The following is a 25,613-nucleotide window of genomic DNA, read 5'->3' as shown; positions in this document are numbered from 1 at the left end:
CTTCCATTGGCTGCCCACAGATATAGGACATTGCCAAAGTCCAGTTGAGCCATGACAAGGGCATGCACAATAGTCTACTTGGCTGCTATAGAGAGGAGATCGATAGGTTTCCTTAGATTTAAAGGACTCCAAAACATCTACTCACTACTCTCCTGACTTTACTGTCAAAGGAGAGGTCAGAGTCGAACCAGACCCCAAGATTTTTGGTTATTGCTTTGGGAGCAGGAGTTGGTCCTAGGGGGACAGGCCACCAGGCCGAAGTCCAGATAGAGGGCACTTTCCCTACAACCAGTACCTCTGTTTTATTGCCATTAAGTTTAGGGCAGTGGTTGGCCATCCAAGTGGCTAGCTCATCTAGGCATAAAGAGAAACGGAAGGCTGAGCCTTCCGGATCTCGTGATAAAGTGATAGTATTCTGTGTGTCATTTGCGTATAACACATTTGTTACATTATGTCTTTCCACAATGTCCGCAAGGTGGCCAATATAAAGTTTGAACACAGTAGTGTTTAAATAGAGCCCTGTGACACTCCTTGTGTTAAAGGCAGACTTTCTGATAGGAAAGGGTTCTGGGAGACCTGAAAGCTGCTCTCATGATTCCCTCTGTTGACCAATTCTATAATGGTCATTCTGGGAGGCTAAAAAATGACTTGATTTTTTTCACTCACGACATCCCTTCCTGGTCCAACAGCTTCTATAACTCCTTCAATGTCACCTCCTCATTATCTATCCCACATGGGCAGCAGCTTAAAATGTCCCCCTCTACTTGTTTTAATGGCTCACTCACTATTTCACTATATAACAATGGCACTGTGTTGATTCAACGATAAAGACACTTGTCTCTCTCTCTTTGACCATCTCTTTCCTTCCCTACTCCCCACCCCTGCGACTGTGATCTCCCTTGACTCTTCATTTAGCCCCACCATTTACTCCCTATCTCTTCCCCTGACCCCCACATACTCCAATAGGCCGCTCTCCCGGGAGGCACAGGCCAACCCTCTGCCCCCCTTTCCCCTGCTCCCTTCCCCCTCCCAATGAAAACCTCCCCTCAACCCACCAGCCATACCTCTGGCTAACACCCTCCTTCTCTACTCTGCACCTTCCCGGCATTCCAATGTTACCTCCTCCCCCTAACCCTGCACACCACACCTTTGTTTAATCCACCTTTCCCACAACCTGATCTCCCAGTTAACTTTACATACTTTGTCCCTTTCCCCCCTTCCTTTTCTTCCCTACCTGCTCTCCCCCTCTCCTTGTTCCCTGAATTGATCACAAACCCCCTTCTTCTCTCTTCATCCTCCCATTCTTCAAAAAATGCTGCTCAACCCTTTATCCCCCTCTGTAATTCCTGCCTTTACCTCCTTCGGACCCTGCAGAACCATACTCTTTCTTCAACAACCTTCTAGCCCAATACCCCCCCCACTCTGCCTGGTACCTGTCCCCCTACATTCACCTCTCCTAGCTTATGGGATCTTTCCAGCCCCTTCTCCTCTCCCCAAACATCCTGTCATTCTATGACTCCCCTCTTTCTCCTCACCGTATTGCACCCTCCCTCCTCGCCCCTCACCTGTCTCCTCCTAAATATAATCCCAATTCTTCTCCTCTGTTCAACATCATCAACAACCTCTCTCAACCACCATCTACCTCCACCTTTTACTCTTGTACCCCAATACCCCCCGGACGCCCACCTATCCCTGCTCTCCCTCGTCAATTGCACTTCCTCCTGTATCCATCGCGCCACCTAACATTCTGTGCTCACCCCTACTCTCTCTAGAAAATAAATTAAGATCTCTCATCTCCTCTATTTCCCAGCTTGAAGCTACCATCTTACTCTTAAGCACTAAGATATCCACCTTTCCAAACAACCCAATTCCTTTGGCAAATATTCAATTCCTTAAACTCCCGAGGAGTACCTTGCTCCTGCGCCCCAAAAAAGCTAATCACAATTTGACTTCTGCAGACATCGCTAACTTACTGGCTAGTTACAAGACCTCTAACACCACCCCCTTCCAGTCTCCTCTCCAAGGAAACCTACTCTACACTATCCCGACCATCTCTTCTGTTAGATTTACTCACCAGGCTTACTCTACCTTGGCAGCCTCTTACGAGAACATTATCCCTATCACCCCTAAAAGCCTGTACGCCCTGTCACTAAAACAATCTCTTCAGAGTTGTGCTGTATGCTCCACAATTGCAGAACTGCAATTAAACACAAACTGGAAATTTCTGACACCATCATTCTCCACAATCTTGACATTCTCTTCCTCACTGAGACCTGGTTCAACAACAACTCTCATACCATGTTTGATCTTCTGTTACCCACTGAATATTCTATCTTTAGAAATGACAGAACAGACAAAGTTGGGGGAGGTGTTGCAATCATCTTCAGAAACTCCCTTCAACTTCTGGTTTTTCCTAACAGCTCTTTCCATACATTTGAATGTCTGTCTCAGGAGCTTCAAGTGCAACACTGCTCACCCTTCAGATGTTAACCCGCCTGGTGACTGCACTTCTTTTTTGGAGGAACTCACAGACTTCATCAGCGACCAATACTCTCAAAGTGACAGGCAGATCTTCTTGGGAGACTTCAATCTTCACTGGGGCTCTTTGGAAGACTCTGCTGCCAATAGGCTTGCCACTTTTCAATCAGCAAATGATCTTATACTGCACTGAAACAACACACTCAAAGGGCTCTATTCTGGACCTTATTAGATCTAAAGCAGACATGCTTACTATTGCTATCCCGGTTCATGTAGACTGGTCTGACCACTTCCTCATCCCCTTCTCTCTTCACCTATCACACTCTTTAACTCTTGGCCAACCTAAAAGGACTACTACTTGGTTCAGTAACACTACAAACATTGACCTTGGCACTTTGTGATTCTAGTATGCTATCTCTTCCAAGATTAGACCCTAACTTGGATGTCAACAATCTTACCTCCCAATGCCTCTCAGTCTTTGCAGTCAAAATTGATAATGTCACCCCACTTCAAAGAAAAAGGTAAAGACCCATTCCTTCAGCGCCATGGTTCAATAAATCCCTTTATGAAGAAAGGAAGAACCTGAGAATCCTGGAGAAACAATGGAGACAATCTACATCTAACACTAATCTTTCCATTCAATGTTCAACAATATCAAAATACCACAAACACATTTTAATGAAAAAGCATCACACTTCAGAACTCTCTTCGACTATTTGACCTCATCAAAAATTCAAACTGCTCTCCCCCAACCATCAAGCCTGACGATTCTCCAAAGAAAGCAGCAGAATTCGCTATATTCTTTGATGAAAAAGTAAAATCACTGGTGGATGAGGTCATTCATCCTACCCCCCTAGAGGAGCCCAAATCCGTAGTTATGTGGGAGAGCTTTGATATCATCTCTGAAGATGCCCTCCTCAAATGCATCCTCGAAACAAAACCCTCTAACTATTCTTTTGACCCCATCCCTAGTGACATTGCCATTGATTTCTACATCCATAGTCTTTTCTGTTGGGCCAGTCTGGTTAACCTCTTCCTCAGCCAAGGCTCCCTTCCTGTTGCCCTTAAAACAGGACTGGTTACCCCACTTTTTAAAAAAACCCTCTTCTGATGCGAACAACCTAAACAATTTCCGCCCCATCACTAACCTCCCTTTTCATGTGAAAATCACAGAAAGATGTGTAGCAAAACAACTTTCCCTACATAGTATGGATAATAATCTTCTTGACAATTTCTAGTCTGGTTTCATTCAAAACTGCAGCACTGAAACAGCCCTGCTGCAGTGATCGATGATGCGCTGCATATACCCGATTCAGGGGAGGCTTGTCTTTTGATTCTTCTAGACCTTTCTACATTCTTTGACACTGTTAATCACAACACTCTCCTTAACACCCTTCAACAGAGAATGGGGTGGGAAGGCACAGTGCTTAAATGGTTTGCCTCATTCCTCTTGGCCAAATGAACAAAATAGGGAACAGTGTTTCATCTGCATTAGCGGTTGGTCAAGGCATCCCTCAAGGTTCTATCCTTTCACCCACTTTGTTCAATCTCTATTTGGAACCACTGGGAAATCTCCTAAGTAAATCTGGGATCCTCTATGCTGATGAAACTCAAATCAACCTTAAGGTGTCTTCCGCACACAAAATTTTAATACTCAACTCTACTCTCAAATCTTTTCAAAACTGGATGTTAGCTCATCAACTCATTCTGAATCCTTCCAAAACTGAATGCATCCTCCTCTCTAGCTCACTCTCTCCTCCTCCTGTTCAATCTTGGATGGATCAGCTGAATTTATTCAGCAACAAACCTATCATTGTCGACAGGGCAAAATCCCTTGGTGTCATACTTGACAAAAGTCTCAATCTACCCTCCCACGTGAACTCCATTGCAAAGAATGCACAATACCATATGCACCTTCTCTGGGGGATTCGACGTTTCTTTCTGGAGCAAGACCTAAAAACCTTGGTCCAATCTCTGGTTCTCTCTGGATTGGGCTATTGAATTTCTCTCCTTGATGGCCTCCCCAAATCCCACCTTTACCCTCTTAAATCCGTTGTCCATTCAGCGGCTCATTTTATTTTTGGGGCCAAAAGAAGTTCTCACATCACACCCCTTTTGTCTTCTCTTCGATGAATCCCCATCGGGGCTAGATCAATCTACAAGACTGCCTGTATCCCCACAAAGCCTTCCACACCTCCTCCCCTTGATACCTGGCGAATAAACTGAAAATCTCTGGATGTTCTAGACCATCTTGCAATGCGGAAAAGTTACTGCTTTAGCCCCCAATATTCAAAAGGGAAAGATTGATGGCTCAATCCTTCTCTGGCAATGCAGTGAGAATCTGGAACTCACTCCCTCCACTATTCTGTAACACCACCTCTACCCGAACCTTCAAAACTGACCTCAAATCTCTTCTTTTCGAAAGACACTTCCATAACTAAATCGCCCCTTTTCTTGTCCCGCAAGGAAGTTCTTTCATTATTGTAAATTTGTAATCTACGTCTCTACAATCTTTATCCTTTTGTGTTTTATGTGTGACTGCCATTTATTGTTTTATTTTACCTGATTTTGTTACTCGTTTGTTTCTGTAACGTGTAAATATTAATTATTCTTCTCTTGTAACGTACTTGGTTCTATTTTGAAGCGCTCTGACACTTTTAGGTAAAGTCCGAGCTTCTAGAGGTAAGGTGTCAATCTTATTGCAATCCTCCATCAAAGCTGGAGCAGGCGTCGTAGTGTGGTACATGAATGACAAAGATTTGAGGATCGAAAAAAGTTATTTTGATGAATTACTAGCCATTTCTAGTTTATGGGTATGAAAACTGCATCTGGTTCTCCTGATCAGAGCATTGTACTTGTTAAGTTCTGCTTCTTAGTTGAATTTATTGCTTGGGCTATAGTTTTTCCTCCAGATGCACTCTAAGTGCTTACATGCTTTTTCGGCTAAATTGAGTTCAACAGTAAACCAGCGCACAGAGTTCTGCCCCCTGGTATTCTTGTTACCCCATGTCAAAGGCACAGCTTCATCCAGTGCTGTCGATATCCAGTTTTCAATCTGGGAGCTAGTGACATTGTCCCAAAACTAGGGTGAATTACATAGGAGGGACTCTGTAAATATTTTGGAATTGAAAAAATTTGCTTTCCTTCTTCTAGGCATTTGTTTTGCTATGGTATTTAAAGTAGTTCTATTCAGCTGCACAGTAGAGCGCACCCTAAAATGGTCAGACCAGGGAACTATTAATGGTTCCATAATTTTAAGGTACGTAAGTTGGCAAAAATGGGGTCTTAGATGTGACCTAGTTGATGAGTTGGTGTAAACACTCTTTGGGTTTGGTTCACCGTATCCATTTCTCTACAAAGAGCTTAGAGCATCCAAGTTAGAATCTTTATCAAACTGCATGTTCGAGTCACCTAGGACTAGCACATTTTTATGGTGTAGAGTCGGTAGTACAATACTCTCCACCAAACTCGAGATGAATTGAGAAACGGGGCCAGGTGGCCGGTACATTAAAAATACTAAGAGAGCGACATTTCCTGCTAATGCAAGAGAAAAGGATATAGCTTCACAATTCTCAATATTGCCGTCTTTGATTTTATAGCCAACTTGTGAACAATTGCTATCCGTCCACCTCTTTTTAAGAGGCGGTCCTGCCTTGAAATATCGTTACCTACTGGGATTGCATCTAAGATATCAGGTGCTGAGGTTTTACTTAGCCAAGTTTCGTTAAAAAAAAGAGAGTTGGGTTGTTTTTCAGTGATAAGTTTGAAAATTTTGTTTACTCCTAAACTGAGACAAAATCCTGACTTTTTCCTAACTTTACGACTTTCGGTATTCAGAAAAGGCATTTAAGAGTAGTAAAGTTAGGAATGCTAACTTTACTACTCCTAAATGCCTTTTGTGAATTCCGAAAATCGTAATGTTAGGATTTTGTCTCAGATTAGGAGTAGTAAAGTTAGGAACCCTAACTTTACTACTCCTAATGCCTTTTGTGAATACTGAAAGTTGTAAAGTTTGGATTTTGTCCCAGATTACGTTTGTGAATCGGGCCCACACCATCCACCCTGTATCGATTGTAGGCACTAAACTTCTGAGTAAGTCAGACAAATGAGTTATCCTAGATCGGATGGTCAAATTTGGCATGGCTTGAGGCCCCTAGACCCTGCTGGACATGACGGGCACAGACTGACTTGCCTTGCGTGCCAGCGACACGCCCGCTGCGCGCCTCTGAGGTGGAACGTGGGCAAAAAGACGAAAACTGAGCCAGGCAACTGCAGCACTTAGGTGCTACAAGGAAAGAAACTAGAACATTTAAAAGGGAGCCAGGCACCTCCCCCATTAAGTGCTACAAGGAAAGTCAAATTTAAAAGCACACGCAAGGCACAGCAGACTCTTTACTCCAGATGGTGTTAACATTCGTGATGGAGTGGGATATCAGACCAATAGGACGGATAAATGTTGTATTTTTTTCATATATCAGTAATGGAGCTAGTAATTGTTTATATCCTCATTGTTTTGCAGTGATCATTTCAAATTTGATATACTTTGGGGTCAAACATAGCTTGGTACAATTGGCAAATCTGCTAGAAATAAGTGAATGTCCCATCTGTGCTATTTAGATGGTATGCATAGCAGCAAGCTCTTAATAGGACAGACATTCTTTTTGGTGGCAGTCACACATCTGGTAAAATCTAAATAACCACCATGTGTCTGTCAACTGAAGGAGTCTGTTGAAATCTTACCAGTTGAGGCAGCTCTCGCATATGTCCAGCAGATCTCCGACATTGTAATACTTTCCATCAACATCGTAACAACCACACTGTGCTATACACTCCATGCTGTTCTCTTCAAGGTAAGGTCTGTCTGTGGGACAGTTAGGATAGCAGCCTGGAGGAACATAGGAAAAATAATTAAAGGTGAATATGATCAGACAACAACTGGATTCAGGTGGCTGCTTTCATTGCAGAGAACTGAAGACTAATTCGTGGGATGATCCACCCTGGAAACACGTTTTTGAGAACTAAGAAATCTCTGTGAGAGACACTCGGTTGGTCCAGACTGAGAGGTTTGCATTATCAAATATACTATGTGAATGTAAAACAATAAGTAATACTATGAAGGGCAGTGTATTGCCTATACATTTTTATGAATAAGCAGATTTGAATACGTTGAAATGCTTTCAAAAATATTCCTACAGCACATTAACTTGTTTCTACAAAATATTTTATGTTCAGTTTGATCAAAGATTGCTATCTGTTTTACATATCATATAGATAACTCATAAATGTTTTCATTAATAACATAAGTATCCACCATGCCACGTACACCTACAGTGTGAGGATTGAGAAATCAGTTTTAATTTCACTGCTTCTTGTGAACGTTAAAAGACATGAGGTCCCATTTATAGTCTTTTGGAAACAGAGCACATAGGTTGTAATTTTGTACCACCCATTAGTAATATTCTCAAGAACATTGGGTTATTTAGTATCATCTCAATAATGGTGCAGAGCGGGAATATCGACGGAAAAATCTCGTGGGACATTATTATCGCTGCAGAAATATCGTTTGGAAGAAATATAGACAACAAAAATATAGTTGACAAAAATATCGACTGACAGGTAAGTAATTTCGATTACAAAAATATAGTTGTAATAAATATCGTTTACAAAAATATAGTTGACAAAAATATTGATTTAATAATAATGTTATGTATTTTAGTGTTTTTAAAAAGAATTGTTTGTTATTTTATTATATGTTTTACAATTTTTCTACTTATTCATTTATTTTAAGGTTAATTTTGCGTTATTAGTTCCGTAGCGGTTTGTGGGTTTATAGGGGACTAGGGTGGAAAGTAATTTAATCATATGAAATTAATTGATTAATTAATGTGTTAATGTAATAATAGTTTAATAATTAGTTGTTAATTAATTTCAAGTAGTCAATTAATAATTAATTATGTTAATTGTTGAATTAATCTTAGGTGTGTGTTGTGGTGTTTATATGTGTAAATGGTGTGAAGGGTGGTAAGTAATTAATTTTTTATTGATTAATTATTACATATTTTAAAATTAATTACTATTAATTATTTAGTTATTATTAATTATAATTGTATAATTAATTGTAGCTGTGTGTTGTGGTGTTTATATGTGTAAATAGTGTGAAAGCTGGTAAGTAATTAATTCTTTATTGATTAATGAATAATTATGAATACATTCATTTTCATTAATTAGTAAAAATTAAATGGACTTGTGTAATTAATTTTAGGTGTGTGTTGTGGATATTATAGTGCTAAATAATGTGTAATTAATTATTTTGTATTATCTTTGTTAATAATATATTTACATTTATATATTAATGATGTTAAAATTTGAAATTAAATGTAATAAAAATGTTTTGTTTTTTATAGTTTTGGGATCCCGCGCTTTCCCTACTGTTGCACTCACTGGATTGGGAATAGTCATTTTTACCCTTATGCTATCCAGCGCTTTCCCTACCGTTGCACGCTGTGGAGTGGAATTAGTAATTTTTACCCCTCCGCTATCCAGCGCTTTCCCTACTGTTGCACTCACTGGAGTGGGAATAGTAAATTTTACCCCTCCGTTATCCAGTGCTTTCTCTACTGTTGCACTTACTGGAGTAGGAATAGTAATTTTTAGCCCTACGCTATACAGCGCTTTCCCTACTGTTGCACTCACTGGAGTGGGAATAGTAATTTTTCCCCTCCCGCTATCCAATGTTTTTACAACTAATGTTTTTATTTTGTTATTAAATGTATGTATTATTTTTTTTTAATAGTTTAATGTGTTCATCAAATATAGGATATTTTATTTTATTTAAAAAAATTTATATATGTGTTTATTTTATTTGTATATAAAGTTTATAAATTAAATAAAGATAATAGTTAATAAAATGTATTTAAGTAAATATATGTATATGCATACTTTTTTGTGTTTATATTTATTAAATTAAGTTTATTTGTTATAATTATTTAAAATATATATTACATTTAATTTAATTTGTTAATAATAATAATATATTTATTTAATTTAAGTTATTTTTAAAGTCGATATATTTTAGATCTATATTTTTTACATCGATATTTTTGAGTCGATATTATTGTACTTACCTGTTTAAGTATAGAGAGTCGATATTTTTGTAATCGATATTTTTACATCGATATTTTTTTTTACTATATTTTTGTTTTCGATATTTAAACATGGAACCCTCAATAATACCCTAGGATATCTCCAAATGATCATCATGATGGTGAGTAAACATACAATATTGTAACATTACACAAGATAAAAAGGATATTTTTTCCAACTTTATTTACACAACTAAATTAAATCTCCATGAAGACCAAGGGGCTCATTAGAATGGAGGACGGACTTTGTCCGCCCGCCACCCTAACGGAGGACGGGACCAACCGCCATAAGGGCGGGGGTCCCGTAGGGGGAATTAGGATGTGCCCACCACTGTGGCGGGCACGTCCTCCATGTTTTGCATTGTGGCGGGCGGTGCACTCTGCACCGCCCGCCACAATGCAAAACACTCGTGAACGCATTTGCATGTGCAAAGCGACAGGCACCGCGCGGTGCCTGCCACTTTGCATATGCAAATGTGGGGGGGTACCCCCCTGTCCTCCCCCTAAACCGGCATCACCTGGGGGCCGCAGCAAACAACGCCTGCCTTTCCGTGGTGGCATTGCCACCTCGGAAAGGCACCTATATGTGGCCATTGTAATATGGTGGCGGTGTCCATTGGACACCGCCACAATATTATTCCATTACCGCCTCGGTCGCAAGGCGACCGCAGCGGTAAAGCGGCGGACGGTCTTTCCCCCCCTGCCATCCTAATACGGCGGGGGGGGAATCCGGGCATAGGTGTCGGGCGGATTGACTCCGCCAGGCCGGCGGCGGCTACCGCCAGCCTGGCGGAGGCAATCCGCCCGACATCATAATGGGCCCCCAAGTAATAATTTGTTCTGGTAACAAGGACATGATACTGAAGTTTGCACCTCATCTGTTCCTTTAGTAAAATAAATATCTCATTCTTAATTAACATGTGCCTACACCGTTAATACTCAGCAGCTCCTGCCTTGCACTAAAAGTCATTATAGGCATTGTTTGCGCTCAAGAAACATATTTAACATAAATGATCTTAACAGGTCAAATTATTTGTTTGCATAGTTTGAATTCTTTGCTCTCAGTGTACTTCCAATAAATATTTTTTTTTTTTTTTTTGGAAACATTTATGTATAGAAAAAATTAATGTATGACGTTTCAGTGCTTGCATTCACAACGCATGACTTTACAACGCGGCCGTTACAATGACCGCGTTGTTACCACGAGTGCCATTACATTTAAAATCGTATCAACGACTTGCTGTAGGGGGCAAGCTGGACTTAGGAATAGTATTAATTGCTATTCCTACTCCAGTTTGTGCAACAGCAGGGAAGATGTTGGATTTAAAATCCAACACATTCTCTGGTGTTGCACGCCCCCTACAGCAAGTCGATGATATGACTTGCAATGTGATGGCACGCTTGGTAACAACGCAGTTGTTGTATCGACCGTGTTGTGAAGCCATGCCCGTTGTAAACGCTGTTCCCCAGAAAAAAATATATGAACAGATCTTCGAGTTTTCAAAGTGTGAAAGTACACTTTTTATCATTCTCGTACTAAGAACTGACATTAGGGAGTTTGATATGGATTCTGATGGCTTACACACACTGGGGTCATCCTGGTTGTGCCATCCTATTGGGTTTCTATTACTAGCAATAGAAGTTTTGGATGGCAAAAGAATCATGCCAGTTAGCTGGCATCAGTGGCTCAGGATCTGAAACAAATCTGTTGTTATGGAATTACCTTACTACATAATGTCAAACCTGTCTTGTTTTCATCAAAATATGCATGAGATTATAACGTTTCCTTCCACTGACAAAGTGTCTTCAAGCACTTAATCAGATGAAGAGAAAGCCTTTTGTAGGAGGGAGCAGGCAAAATGTTCCAGCACATATATGCCATGTGGAGACAGCCATGCACTGATCCAGAAAGACACTCAGGCCCTAGTTTAGTGGGAACCTGCTGCTCAATGTATTTCCCTCAGACATTTTACCTGCAGCAAGCAAGATAATTCTTCTGGTAGACTACTGGCGAAAAACAAGCATATTCCACATGTTTTTGCTGCAAAATTCAGAACCGTCACTATTTTCTCTCATGCATAATTAAATGGACATCTGATAAGCGTAAATTCAGATTAGGGAAATAACAGGGACTTTTACAGGCCACTCGTAATGAGGGGGTTATTGCCATGGGCAGAAAATTCAGAACTTTTGCCCACAGTCTGGTTCTTCATTATAGGCATTGCATCCACTGTGTAACCGTGACAATATACATTGAAGAAAACATCATCTCGTACTAAAAGATAAATTGTTTGCTTTCATTGCTCTGTCATGATGCTGCTCAGGCCTTATTCACAAAAGCTGTTTAAAGCCTGCACTACCAGATTTACAACTAAGTACAAGTGTAGATTTATGATTTTCTGAAATGCATACAAAATCCCAGAAACATGCATCCAAAGGGGTGCCAAGCCCAGACATACATGCTATTCCTGGAACGATCATGTGATATTCACAGCAGGATACTAAACCTGCTGTGCAGAATGCTTCATAGAAGAGAACTCCACTCAAAGATAAGAACAGGGGGGCATATTACCAACAACTAGCGATAATTTTTGTCTCTAACTTGTTTAGAGACAAAAATTATCGCCGCACATCGGCGATTTTTATCGCAGATAAACCTTGCTATTAGCAAGGTTTATCGCAAATGCGATAAAAAACGGCCGCAATGCATGAATATCGCTGAAAAGTCAGCGATATTCATGCATTACCGAGCTAATGCTCTTAGCCATGTTATCCACCTCCCATTGGATAACATGGTGAAGAACTGCTCAGGGCAGGTGTCAGCTTTTGGAGATATTCGCGCTTAGCGCGAATATCTCCAAAAGTTGGTAATAGGAGATAGCGATGTTAGTGACTGTTTCCAGTCGCTAACATCTTGGCACGCCCACTTTGCATGTCATTAGTGATAAATATCACTGACATGCAAAGTGGGGCCCAAGATGGTCGCTATCTCCTATTAGCTGTCACTAACTGGTGTTAGCGACAGCTTGGTAATAGGGAGATAATTTTATCTCCGCTTTCTTGGCTTTTAAAGCCAAAAAAGCGGAGATAAACCCCCTTGATAATATGCCCCAGGATCCCTGTGCTAACATACATGTTGTTTATCGTTTTTCCTTCACAGCTCCTGCTATATAAACATTTTTGGTGGGGAGTTTCGGTGTCTTGGTTGAGATAGATGAGGAGGCCTAGATTGAGAATATTTTAATAGAAATGTTATCATGCTTAAGTTCCAGCTGTCTGGGTGACACCTGGAAACAGATAGTTGCAAAGAGATGTCAAAGCATCAAAATGCACAGAAACTGAGAAAACTTCACAAAGGCACCTTACTTACCTTCTAAGCCTGGTATATCATAGAGGCACTGTCCACTAGGGTTGCGGCATGTCTTCATGCAGGGGGCTCCACAGGGCTTGTAGTGCCACTCACACCGTCCATCTTGTTGGTTGTAGTAATCACAAAACAGAGCTGTCATAAGGAGAAATAGGTATACAGAAACATTAGTTAGATTAGCAGTGAATATACTGTCAAAGCTCTTTTCCTTCAAATACATGTAATTTAATGTGCAATTCCTGTACAACGTTTTACCTCTAACATTTTCGGCCCCACACAATTTTGAGGTGAGTCCCTTGGTATTACTGTCAAGTGATGCCCTTCATTTGATATGTGCACTATTTGATTCTATGATGATGTTCAATGGAGGAAAGGTCCTATATTACCAAAGGTCTCAGGATAATGACATGAGTAATAGGGGATAAGACAGAGGCCCAATAGCTGTCCCAAGCTAGAATACTGAATTGGACAGCAGTGTGGCCTAGGCTAGAATGATAATTTAGACATCAGTGTAGCCCGATCCACAACGCTAAACTGGGCATATTTTGTGTTAATTTGGGCCATTTCAGTGGCAACAAGAAAACTCTAACAGCAGACTTTAAATGCTCAGCAAATAATTAATTAACCTGGAACATTCGATTCATTTTGGGATGTTTTCCTTTTTCAGTAATTGTTATAGAGTCCCAATCTTTGAATTTTCCAAAGCATCTAGTTGTCTCGCAAACAACAACAATTTTGAATCATGTATGTTAATTGTTAGTGTCTGTGCAGGAGGAACTTTAAAATAAGCACTAAGGATATTACCACATTTACACAAAAACATCTGTTCAAAAGAGGGTCCTAGGGAGAAATATATTCACCGACCCTGTAGTCCCTAATCCCCAAATCACAACAACACCAGAGGGGACTAACGGTCAACAAGTACAAATGAATTTTGAGAATGAAAAAGCAAAGATTAGGAGTAATAAGCACCACAAAACCTATTACATTGAGATAAATCCCATCAGCCCACCCAACTGGCGGATCATCGTCCTTTGGGAATGACAAAACAGAACTTGGTGTGGTCCACCTCTTGATGAGGGAAATTGTTACTACACCGGTTCATGAATGGTGAAGCAAGTGAAGAAACAATCTTTGGTTTAGCGGAACAGATAGAGTAGCGCTGTTGTTGTGTTGTTACTTACAGAACTTTATAAAGGAAAGTTAGAAAAATATTGTTGTATTACCTTGTGAAGGGAGGTTCAGTAGCAGGAGTCATACGAACGTCACAGAGTGCTGCGCTGGTATTGATCGAAACAGCGGGCGTGTGAAAAGTCCATATTGGAAAGGGTGGGTCAGTGGTAGGAGCAACACTAATGTCATAAAGAGTCACATTGGCATTGGTCAGTCAAGTGGGTGTGTTGTGAGCTCTGATTGATCAGTAAGCAAGTACTGTACCGGTATTGGTTGCAGAATACCTAGTGAGACCTGATTGGATTGTTGGTGAGAGTCGCGCTGGTATAGGACGAGTGTTAGTAAACAGGATTCATGAAAACGCGGAAGAGTTTTTGGATTTTATCTATTGAATTAGATAAGTTACAAGAACGGGAGAATTAAGTTGATTAATAAGCTCAAGAATTTGTTTAGGAAGGACAAGCGTATAGTAACTAGGGAGGGAATTCTTATGCCATCTCCTAACACGCCTGCTGTAGTAAGGTTTAGGGCCTCCTTTTGCGTGCATGTTATGTTAGCATGGCTTATTAGAAGTTTAAACGCCATTTTACCTTTCGCTGCTTTTGCACACGACACTGCATAGCTGTTTTTGCAGGTTAGCCTTCACAAAGGTCTACACATGGGAAAAGGTTTGTTTTTCGACATCTCTAGACATACATTGTGCCCCTAGTCTGCACAGTGAGTGCTGAGCCATCAAGGTTATCATAACATATGAGCCTGTTTATCGGCATGTCCGTGTAACACATTCTAGACACAACATTTTGGCAGATGCAGGCCAAGCAAGATTCTGGCGCCTTTATCATAGCACACTTGCCATAATTTCACACACTTGGAAGATTCAAAGGATGCTGAGAACCTTGCTGATACAGATGTAATTTACAGTTACTGAGTGGAAATGTAATGGGACCCCCCAAAACAAGCTCAAGAGACCTTCTTTAGTTTATAATGCATAGTTCCTATATAGGGAGGGTGTTTAAACTAGGCGCTATATCACCTGTTTGCACTATCATTGTAATATGATTCCTCCTTTTGTATTTTATGGAGTTGTAACCATGCTGACCATATTATTTTTAATCATATGTCTGCTTATGTTAACTAAAATACTGCGCATGAGACCACGTCGTTAAAATAAATATTTTAACCTTACCGTGTCTCTGATTTACTCCTGTTGTGGACTGATACGGGAGTGTAACAAAACAGTGTTCTCACTTCCCACCATTCCTGAGATGGTCCTAAGTCGCATGTTCTAGGTTGTCTAATCATTGGTTACTTTGCTATAGGGCGAAGAGCTAATGTGACACGGATTGCTAGCTGGTTGGGGTTTGTAGGTACTGATGTGAGTTTCTGGTACACCACAATTCACTAATGTCCTAGTTCTCTACGCACAGTTCTGTGTATGAGCAGAAATCCTTGCAACATGGCGCCGCCAACAAGCGTGGTCTTATTGTGAAACACTTGAGTAGTGCCTATATCGGGCTACGACCCCCTCACTATTGTTTACGGTTGACAGTAGTGACGGATAAAACCTACCTATAGTTAAATAGGTCTGTTCAAGCTTGATTTTTTAAACGGTTTTCTATTTGAGTTACTACCCAGTTGTGCCTTTTTTATATATTGCATTGTACTTCTCTATTACTGTATCAATATGGCTGCGGTCGATATCCCAGCACACAGCCGTTTAGCTGTGTTGAATCACTTGCAGGAATACCTCGTTTTTTTAGAGGGACAGGCAGTGGTTTTTGTAGTCTCAGCTGATGCGGTGTATCCGTTTGAGTTGTTTTACTCATGGGTTACATTTCCCGCGGTAGATGCTGGTACTGGTGTGTTTCACTCTTACACCCCTACTGATGCTCCTGCAGCATATGCTCCATATAGGACAGTGGAAAGTCCGATTTCTGCTTGGCAGCATGCCGTTTGGTTTAATGGCGCCCTCCCACGCGTTATAACTGCGGTCAGACAAGGGTGTCAATCCCAGGCGCTACTTGGCCTGTTTTAGCTGCTTACATCCCGCATCCTCAGGCGGGTGCGTTAACAGCTCCGCAACTAAGACCCCTGTATGCCTCTGCAGTGTCAGTTATTAGGGATCTGGTTCATTACATTACCTGCAACCTCCCGGGTGGTGTGGCGCATCCAGTTGGCAGGGGCGGGATGAAGCGTAGTCCCGTCATGGTTAATGTGGTCATGGGCAAGCGTCCCCAGGATAAGGATGAGATGCCTTTTTGGCTTGCCGAGACATTTGACCAACTGGAAGCAGTATTTCAGAATACTACTCCTGTGGAGAAACACAGGATCCTCACAATTAGTTTGCAGAAAGACTTAGTGCCCGACGTAAATGAATGTACAACTTGGGGTGTGATTTTTGCGGCAGTCTATACCAGGTGCTTTGGCACCCTGTCAATGACTGTCCTACTCCTACCCTCTGTGATCAAGCGTGTTCAGGATGAACACGGACCAGAGGCGGCTGTGGAGTTGGGAATGCGACTCGTGGGAGCATTTCACATGGTAAGCAATCTCGTCCTTGCGAATGTCAAGGGGGATTCAGGGAGTGTCCAGGTCTCTAATGCTTTGCACGATGTCATCAACGCAGACAAACCCCATCAATTACTGGAAATTATTACGGAGGCTTATAAAACCGTTGGCCGTAATAGTTTGGGTGTTAAGCCTTTCGCTAAGAAAGAAAAACCGCAGCAAACTCAACAAGAGTCATCTGATAAAGATGACCGTCCAAAAGTTCAGAAACAAAATTGGAGTAAGAACAAAGAACAGGGAAAACAGCAACAGAAACAGGGGTCCCGTCCTGCTTCTCCTACATCTGCCCCTGCTGAGCGTACATATGAGTTGCGTGACCACAGTACTATTAAGTCATCTGATAGATTTCAGGTTCCTGAACAACGTTCTCCTGGCACTTTGCAGGAAACATCGGTAACAGCCACCGGTGGAGGAGGCGGCGGCAGAGGTCAGGGTGCCCAACAGAGCCATGAGCAGCCTCGCAAGGCTGACAGAAAAGGCAAGCAGGATGAGACACCGCGTCAAAGGCCCCAGTTTCAGAAGAAAAAAGTTGCTGTGGTAACAGCGAGATAAGCCACAGACAGTGAGAACGCAGCTTCATAATCTGACATGGGCGCTGAAGCTGCTGGACAGCGCAGCGGAGATTACCATCATTCGAGAGGTGTTGCGTCCACTACTGAAGGTGACAGCGACTGACACCTTCAATGTAGTAGAGATAGCTGACACTAGAGTGGCTCCCCGTGACAGACTTTATGATATTGTCCTAATAATTGAAGGTGACATAGAACATACCAAAAAAGCTTTTTTGGGGGAAATTCTAACAACTACCTATGATATATTGTTGGCGGGGGTCGACTCGCCCCCACCCTTTGTATTAGCTGCTCTGCAAGGGGAGGAGGTAATCCTCCCCGCTTTCGGGCACACAGTGCAGAAGGAGCAGGCTCTGCAGTTTGCAGAAGATTGGGCTAAGGCGCTTGCGCCGGCGTTGTACCATACTCACTGTGGATGGGACAAAGTTTCCCGTCAACATGAGATTCCCCTGCATCGAATCCACAGCCTCAACCCCAATACCCCATGCGACGAGAAGCGAAAGCTTCCGTCGCAGAAATCCTTGAACAATTGGAGTATCAAAGTGTAATTGAAACGTCTGTGTCCCCGATGAATAACCCACTTTTTACTGTGACCAAGCCAGATGGCTCGTACCGTTTGGTATTGGATTACCGCCACTTAAACTCATATTGTCATACGTGCGCGGTACAGAATACTCACAGTTCTGCTCTTGTGGATAGTCTTGTGCGTAAAAGGTTTAAAACCACACTTGACATATCCAATGACAACTTTTACCAGTGGTGGCAAATAGTGTCAATTATTTTGTTTGGTTGTGGGCTATAAGAATAGTCCAGGCGTTTCTGCTGCCCGCATTGTCTGTCTTCTGGAGAGACTCTACGCAGATGCATGTTATGTTCGTATGTGGATGACATGTATCTCACAGACGACAAATATGGCCCCATCTGTGCCTTGTTGACCACATAATTTGCCGTTTTGCGGACATAGGCTATAAATTTAACTTTGCTAAATCACACATTGCAGAGTACACAGTGTTGTTCCTGGGCTACGAGCTCAACAATGAAGGTCGAGGTTTAGCTCCTCACTTCCTGGAGAAATGCGCACTTTTGCGAGCTCCGACAACACTGAAAAAGCTACAATCTTTATGGGACTGTTTGAATTTCGGTCGTACATTCCGGAATATGCCCAGCGTATCAAGCCGATTTATGCGTTGATACAACCTACTTTTGTTTGAATTTCGGTCGTACATTCCGGAATATGCCCAGCATATCAAGCCGATTTATGCGTTGATACAACCTACTTTTTCCAATTCGTGCTGGCTGCCAGAACAATCAGCCATCTTGCAATCTTTGCAGGCTGACCTTCTTGAATCTAAATTCTTGTTGACTTGTGATAACCACACCAACTTGGTGATAAGAATCGTGCCGGGGCGGTGGGTGTCACGTACCTCACTTTTAATGAGGGGAACACAGTCCCTATCGCTTACAAGTCCCACCTGTACGCTTCGGCTGACTTGCGGTTTTCCACTGTGGAAAAACTTTTGACAGCAGTGCAAATGGCGATTCTTAAGGAACGAGCACTGTTGCAGGGAAAACACATTTTGGTTGTTACTCCGTATCCTGCCCTAAAGGCAGTGACGAAAGCCAGTGTACCGAATTCCAAAGTTTTGCACCCTCGGTGGATACAGTGGGCTACATCCTTGACATCCCGGGATGTCAATTTCATTTTTGATTCCACGCTACAGACTCAAGAGTACTTGCAGCACGAATTTGTTCATCCTGCTCCTCTGACTATGCACCCACTTGAGGATTTCCGTTGTATCATTTACACTGATGGCAGTGCGCATGCGGCTACGGATTCAAAACACACGTATTCTTCGGCCTGCGCAATTGTGGTTGGTACTATGGTGGCTGGTGAGTTCAAGTCCGATTTCGTGCATACACAGACATTAGGGGACTGTACCGCGCAGTTGGCAGAACTTCTTGCCATGATGCTTGTATTGGAGTACGCCGATCCCAGTGTGACTACTCTTATTGTGAGTGACTCTTACTACTGTGTTCAGTCTTACAATGACAATTTACCCTTTTGGACTCAAAATGATTATCGTGACTCCAAGGGTCGCACAATAAAACATAAAATGATCTGAGTTCGATTGGCTGAGCTCAAAGAACGACTCCCACTCGTTTTTATAATTCATACTTTGGGTCATCAGCATGTTGGAGTTCACACTGTTGGCAACTGTCTCACGGACGAGGCCGCGAAGACAGCAGTTGCAACATATGTAGTGGCAGCGGGTACACATTCCAAAAGTCAGATTGATGATGACATCTTGGCAGCTATTGCCGCAACAGAGAAGGGAGGTAATTACCCTAAGGGTTTCCCTTCTAAATACTCTTATCATTTAAGTCCTGATAAAGTGCCTTATGTGAGGATTAACGACGTTGGTGACAGGTTGATTAGCAATACGGACCGCAGACAGGCTTTGATTACAGCAGCCCGCGCCAGGATGGCTTCGGCACACGCAGAGGCAGGATAAGTGCAGAAAGAAGCAACAGAGGTGCAGAAGGAGGCAAGAGAACCTTAGAAAGAGGTAAGAGAGTTACAGAAACAGGCAAAAGAGGTACAGCAAGAGTGAACAGGTATGCAGACAGAGGCATAAGATGTGCAGTAAGAGGGAAGAGGGTACATAAAGAGGCAAGTGGGATACAAAAAGAGCCTGGGCGAGTGCAGAAAGAAGCAAGAGACGTGCAGAAAGAAGCAACAGGTGAGCAGAAAGAGGAAAGGGAAGTGCATAATGTAGGAACAGACATGTAGAAAGAGGCAAGACAAGTACAGAAAGAAGTAATAGATGTGCAGAAAGAGGCAAGAGAACTACAGAAAGAGGCAAGAGAGGTACAGAAAAAGGGAAGAAGGATACGGAAAGAGGCAAGAGGGGTGCAGAAAGAGGGAAGGGAGATGCAGAAAGAGGCAAGAGACGTGTAGGAAAAGGCAAGAAGGGTGCAGAAAGAAGCAACAGAGGTGCAGAAGGAGGCAAGAGAACCTCAGAAAGAGGCAAGAGAGTTACAGAATCAGGCAAAAGAGGTGCAGAAAGAGGGAACAGGTATGCTGACAGAGGTATAACAGGTGCAGTAAGAGGGAAGAGGGGTACATAAAGATGCAAGTGTGATACAAAAAGAGGCTGGGCGAGTGCAGAAAGAAGCAGGAGACATGCAGAAAGAAGCAACAGATGTGCAGAAAGAGGAAAGGGTAGTGCATAATGAAGGAACAGACATGTAGAAAGAGGCAAGACAAGTGCAGAAAGAAGCAACAGATGTGCAGAAAAAGGCAAGAGAACTACAGAAAGAGGCAAGAGTGGTACAGAAAAAGGGAAGAAGTGTACGAAAAGAGGCAAGAGGGGTGCAGAAAGAGGGAAGGGGGATGCAGAAAGAGGCAAGAGACGTGCAGGAAAAGGCAAGAAGGGTGCAGAAAGAGGCAAGATGTGTGTAGAATATAGTAATAGAGATGCGGAAAGGAGCAAGAGAGAAGTCCATAAAGAACTAACTGAGGTGCACATAGAGCCAATGGGGATGCAGAAAAAAGCACAAGAGGTGCAGAACGAGGGAAAACAAGTACAGAAGGAGACAACAGTGGTGCAGAAAGTAGCAAGAGATGTGCAGTAACAAGCAAGAGACGTGCAGAAATAAACAACAAATGTGAAGAAAGAAGCAAGAGGGGTGCAGAATGAGGTACGAGAGGTGCAAAAAGAGGAAAGAGAGGTGCTGAAAACAGCAACAGAGGTGCAGAAATAAGAGAAGTGGTGAAAGATACAAGAGAGTTGCAGAAAGAAATGAGAGGTACAGAAAAAAGTATCAGAAGTACTGATAAAGGGAAAAGGGTCCAGAAAGAGGCAAGAGGGGTACAGAAAGAAGCAACAAAGGTGCAGAAAAAGGCAAGAGGGGTAGAGAAAGACTGAAGAGAGGTGCAAAAAGAGGCAAGAGAGGTGCAGGAAAAGGGAAGAAGGGTGCATAAACAAGCAACAGAGGTGCAGAAAGAGGCAAGAGGGATGCAGAATGATGCAAGAAAGGTGCAGAAAGAGAGAGATGAGTGCAGAAAGAGGCAACAAGGGTACAGAAAGAAGCAAGAGAGGTGTAGAAAGAAGCAAGAGAAGTGCAGAAAGAAGCAACATAGGTACAGAAATAGGCAGGAGGGGTGCAGAAAGAGGCAATAGGGATGCAGAAAGAAGCTAAATAGGTGTAGAAAGAAGCAATAGAGGTCCAGTTAAAAGCAAGAGAAGTGCAAAAAGAAGGTACAGAAATACAGAAAGAGGCAAGACAAGTGCAGAAAGAAGCAACAGAGGTGTGGAAAGAGGCCAGAGAGGGGTGCAGAAAGAGGCATGCCTAGTACTGAAAGAAGCAACAGAAGTACAGAAAGGAGAAGAGAGGTACAGAAAGAGGCAAGAGAGGTACAGAAAGTGGTAAGAAGGGTGCAGAAAGAGGCAACAGGGATCCATAAACATGCAAGAGAGTGCAGAAAGAGGCAACAAGGGTGCAGAAAGAAGCAAGAGAGGTGCAGAAAGTAGCATGAGAAGTGCAGAAAGAAGCAACATAGGTACAGAAAAAGGCAGGAGAACTGCAGAAACGGGCAAGAGAGGTGCAGAAAACAGGAAGAATGGTACAAGAAGAGGCAAGAGGGGCACAGAAACAACACAAGAGGTGTATAAAAAAGCAGGAGAAGTGCAGAAAGAAGCAAGAAAGATGCAGAAGGAGGCAAGAGTGGTGCAGAAAGAGGCAACAGGGATACAGACTGAGGACACAGATGTACAGAAACAGGTAAGAGGGGTACAGAAAGAGGCAAGAGAAGTGCAGAAAGAAGCAACAGAAATGCACAAACATGCAACAGAGGTGCAGAAAGAGGGAAGGGGGTGCAGAAAGAAGCAAAAGCGGTACAGAAAGAAGCAAAAGTGGTACAGAAAAAATCAAGAGGACTGTAGAAAGAAGCAACAGAGCTGAGGAAGGAAGCAAAATGGGTGCAGAAACAAAAAGAGGGGTACAAAAAGAAGCAAGAGGAGTACAGAAAAAAGCAACAAAATTGCAGATAGAGGCATAAGGAGTGCAAAAAGAGGCAAGAGAAGTACAGAAAGAAGCAACAGAATTGCACAAACAGACAACAGAGGTGCAGAAAGGCAGGATGGGTGCAGAAAGAAGGAAGAAGGGTGCAGAAAGAAGCAAGAGAGATACAGAAAAAATCAAGAGAACTGCAGAATGAAGCAAGAGAGGTGCGGAAGGAGGCAAAAGGGTGCAGAAAGAAGCCAGGAAGTACAGAAAGAAGCAAGCGAGATGCAGAAAGAAGCAAGAGAAGTGCAGAAAGAGGAAAGAGAGGTACCGAAAGAGGCAAGAAAGTTATAGAAAAAGGGAAGAAGGTGCAGAAAGATGCAAGAGAAGTGCTGAAAGAGGCAACAGAGGTGCAGAAAGAGGCAAGAGACGTGTAGAAGAAAGAAGCAGGAGGTGCAGAAAGAAGCAAGAGAGGCACAGAAAGTAGAAGAGATGTGCAGAAAGAGGCATGTGAAGTGGACAAAAAAGACGAAAGGAGCAGAAAAAAGCTGAAGAAATGCAGAAACTTTCTATCCACATAATTTCACTGCACAACATAATACATAATTCCACTTCACACAACATACATCCATCCACTCCATAAAACATTTGTAAAAATGTTTTACATTTACAACGCCAATAGCCCTAACTCTTGCAAATGCAAGACGGATTACGATGCAATGCGTCTTTAGTAGTCCAGTTTACAGAGTGGTAGAGAAAGGGAGCTGGTCCTCCAACCAGTGCTCAGGAAGTCTGCTGCATAGGACTTACAGGAGGTACCAGGGGGGATTCTTGTTCCCCAAAGTCCCTAAGGAGTAAAGCGGACTTCATCCCCTAACCAGTAGTGTGCCAGGAGGTGCGTTTGCTGAGTGGTGGAGAAAGGGGGGGGCGTGGCCTCCAAAGACCTCCTAGCATTCCAAATATGTGTGAATTTCTGGGGGTAACAGGAGGGCTAGTTGGCCCCCAAGGACATCCTTGGGGGCCCACTACCCCTCTTATTACCTCCAGTAAGTCCCATACAGAAGGATTGGAAGGGGATCCAACAGAGTGGAGGGTACAGCAAACAGCACTGACATTTTTACAGAAGTACAAGTTAATAAGACAGGTCAAACAGCAACCAGCAGCACGTACCCACCCTCCACAGAAAGAAAGATAACATGAAAAACAAGGAGGGGAGGCAAAGGAAAAGGTAAACTCACCAGAACAGAGGGTGACACGGAGCAAGCATGGAGGCACACGTAAGTTATACAAAAAAAGACGATCGTGAATTTAACAAAAAGAGAACTAACGACAGATGAAGAAAAAGTTCTGGAGTTAGGCCTCACATTCTGCCCGACAGCCCAATTTAACTACACCAATGTGCGCATTGACCTTTACAAATTTATACGAAAACTTAAGTTAAGGAAACTACATCTCCTGCATCCTGGGAAATCGAGGACACAGATAGTAGGCGCTACCCCTGAAACCATGACAACTGGAGTGGATATGGAAACTTTGAGAGCTCTACCGGAATTGGAGATGGAGGAGAGTATTCCAGAGGAAATGGATACTGTTGTATTTTTTGAAGGAATACTGGTATCACAAATAGGAGCAGCAAGCAATATAAAAATGAAATCACTGACTATTCCACAGACTGCATATGATGCAATCTATACATTTCATACTATAGTCATCAATGACCTCAAAACATTGCAAGCCAAAGGACCAAATCTCACTGAAGAAAACATCTAAAAAAACAATGGAAAGCAATAATGGAATTGAAGAAGGACGAGGAGTTGGGAATAAAACCTTCTGATAAAGGTGGAAACGTGCTGCTAATAGAAAAGAAAATGTATCAAAATGTAGCCTGGAGATAGCTATCAGTAAGAGAATACTACACAACAGTTCCAAGAGCAATGTATGAAATGAGTATCCAAGAGTTCCATGAAATACTAGAGAAATGGAGAATTAAAGGAATACAAGGGGATACGGATTACAAATTCATCTACAGTAAGCTTCCAGAACTGCCCACGTTTTATCACCTTCCATAGGTGTATAAGTGCACAAAAAACCCACCAGGATGACCAATGTCCGTGAACAGTCTGTTAGAGAATGCCTTGATTTACATCGATTGTTTTTTAAAATCCCCTGGTGAAAGACTTAAGCTCCTACGTTAAAAATACGAAGGACTTTTTGCGCATCATTGCGAACATTGAGTGGGAGCCAGACATGATAACAATAACACTAGATGTGACTAGTTAATGTATTCTAGCATAAAGCATGAAAAGGGACTGGAGGCAGTCAAATTCTTTTTACAAAAGAGGAATGTGAAGTATTATGAACATAACCTGATGTGGTTAAAACGTATATCCTTTTGCCTTAGGAATAACATTTTCCTTTTAGCAGGAGAGTTGTATCATCAAGAACAGGAGACTGGGATGGGCACGTGCTTCGCCACCAGCTACGCGAATGTATTCGTGGGCTGGTGGGAGAAGCATGTGGGCTGGGCATGAGAAAACGAGCATTGGATGGACAGGCTTGTGTTGTGGGCTTGTTACATAGACAACCTTTTCATTATTTGGAACGGGTCAGAGGAAGAGGCAAAGAACTATGTTTCAGCCCTCAACCGCGACAACTGTAATCTAAAATGTACTGAATGTATCAGCAAAACAGAAGTAGCATATCTGGACCTACTGGTTTATATTCAAGATAACACCTTACAAACCACATTATCCAGGAAGCCAACGGCTGAAAACAGCGTGCTATATGTACACAGCTGCAATCAAGGAGTGTAATTAGTGGTTCTTTGGAGAACTTGAAGGCTTAAACGAAACTGTTCAACTGAAAGTGAATTTGTCAAATACAAAAGAGATGCTTTCAAGAGGTTTCGAGTCTGGGGACACTCAGAAGGAATATTAAAAGGGGCAGAGGAGAAAGCAGACCGCCTAGGAAGGGGGAATCTGTTATTGCAAGAACTGAAATGCAGAGACAGCACATGATGACAAAGGGGTCATTAGGATGATAACAGAGTACACTACCTGGTCCCCTGAGGTCTTCCAAATCTTTCAAAGAAATTGGAATTGCTTTTGAAAGCTGACAATAAAGTGGGCCCACTTTCTCTGAGAAACCCCTAATGACGTACAGGAAGGGCTCCTCTTCTAAAGACCATCTAGAAAATGAGTCATTTCCTAAGAAGAGAGATACGGTAACGGGCTTTTATCTATGCATAAATTGCAAAGCTTGCAAAAAGAGTGAGAAGGTAAAAGAATTTGACATGACAGAAAGAACAAC

At 42.3% G+C, this 25,613-nt stretch overlaps 1 protein-coding gene across 2 annotated transcripts in view; it reads right to left on the bottom strand.

The window, feature by feature from the left end:
- Positions 1-25,613, bottom strand: part of LOC144823879 (mucin-5B-like) — a 737,446-nt gene that overhangs the window by 346,810 nt on the left and 365,023 nt on the right. For both annotated transcript variants that reach the window (XM_078682767.1, XM_078682768.1), the window contains 2 exons: positions 12,991-13,122; positions 7,219-7,363 (listed from right to left, as the gene is read on the bottom strand). In XM_078682767.1, coding sequence (XP_078538893.1) covers positions 7,219-7,363; positions 12,991-13,122 — 277 coding nt within the window. The remainder of the gene's footprint in view (positions 1-7,218; positions 7,364-12,990; positions 13,123-25,613) is intronic.

This window comes from Lissotriton helveticus, chromosome 3_1 (genome assembly GCF_964261635.1).
Source record: "Lissotriton helveticus chromosome 3_1, aLisHel1.1, whole genome shotgun sequence".
NCBI lineage: Eukaryota > Metazoa > Chordata > Amphibia > Caudata > Salamandridae > Lissotriton > Lissotriton helveticus.
Note: the sequence above shows the minus strand (reverse complement) of the source record. Positions and strands in the feature narration are given on the sequence as shown.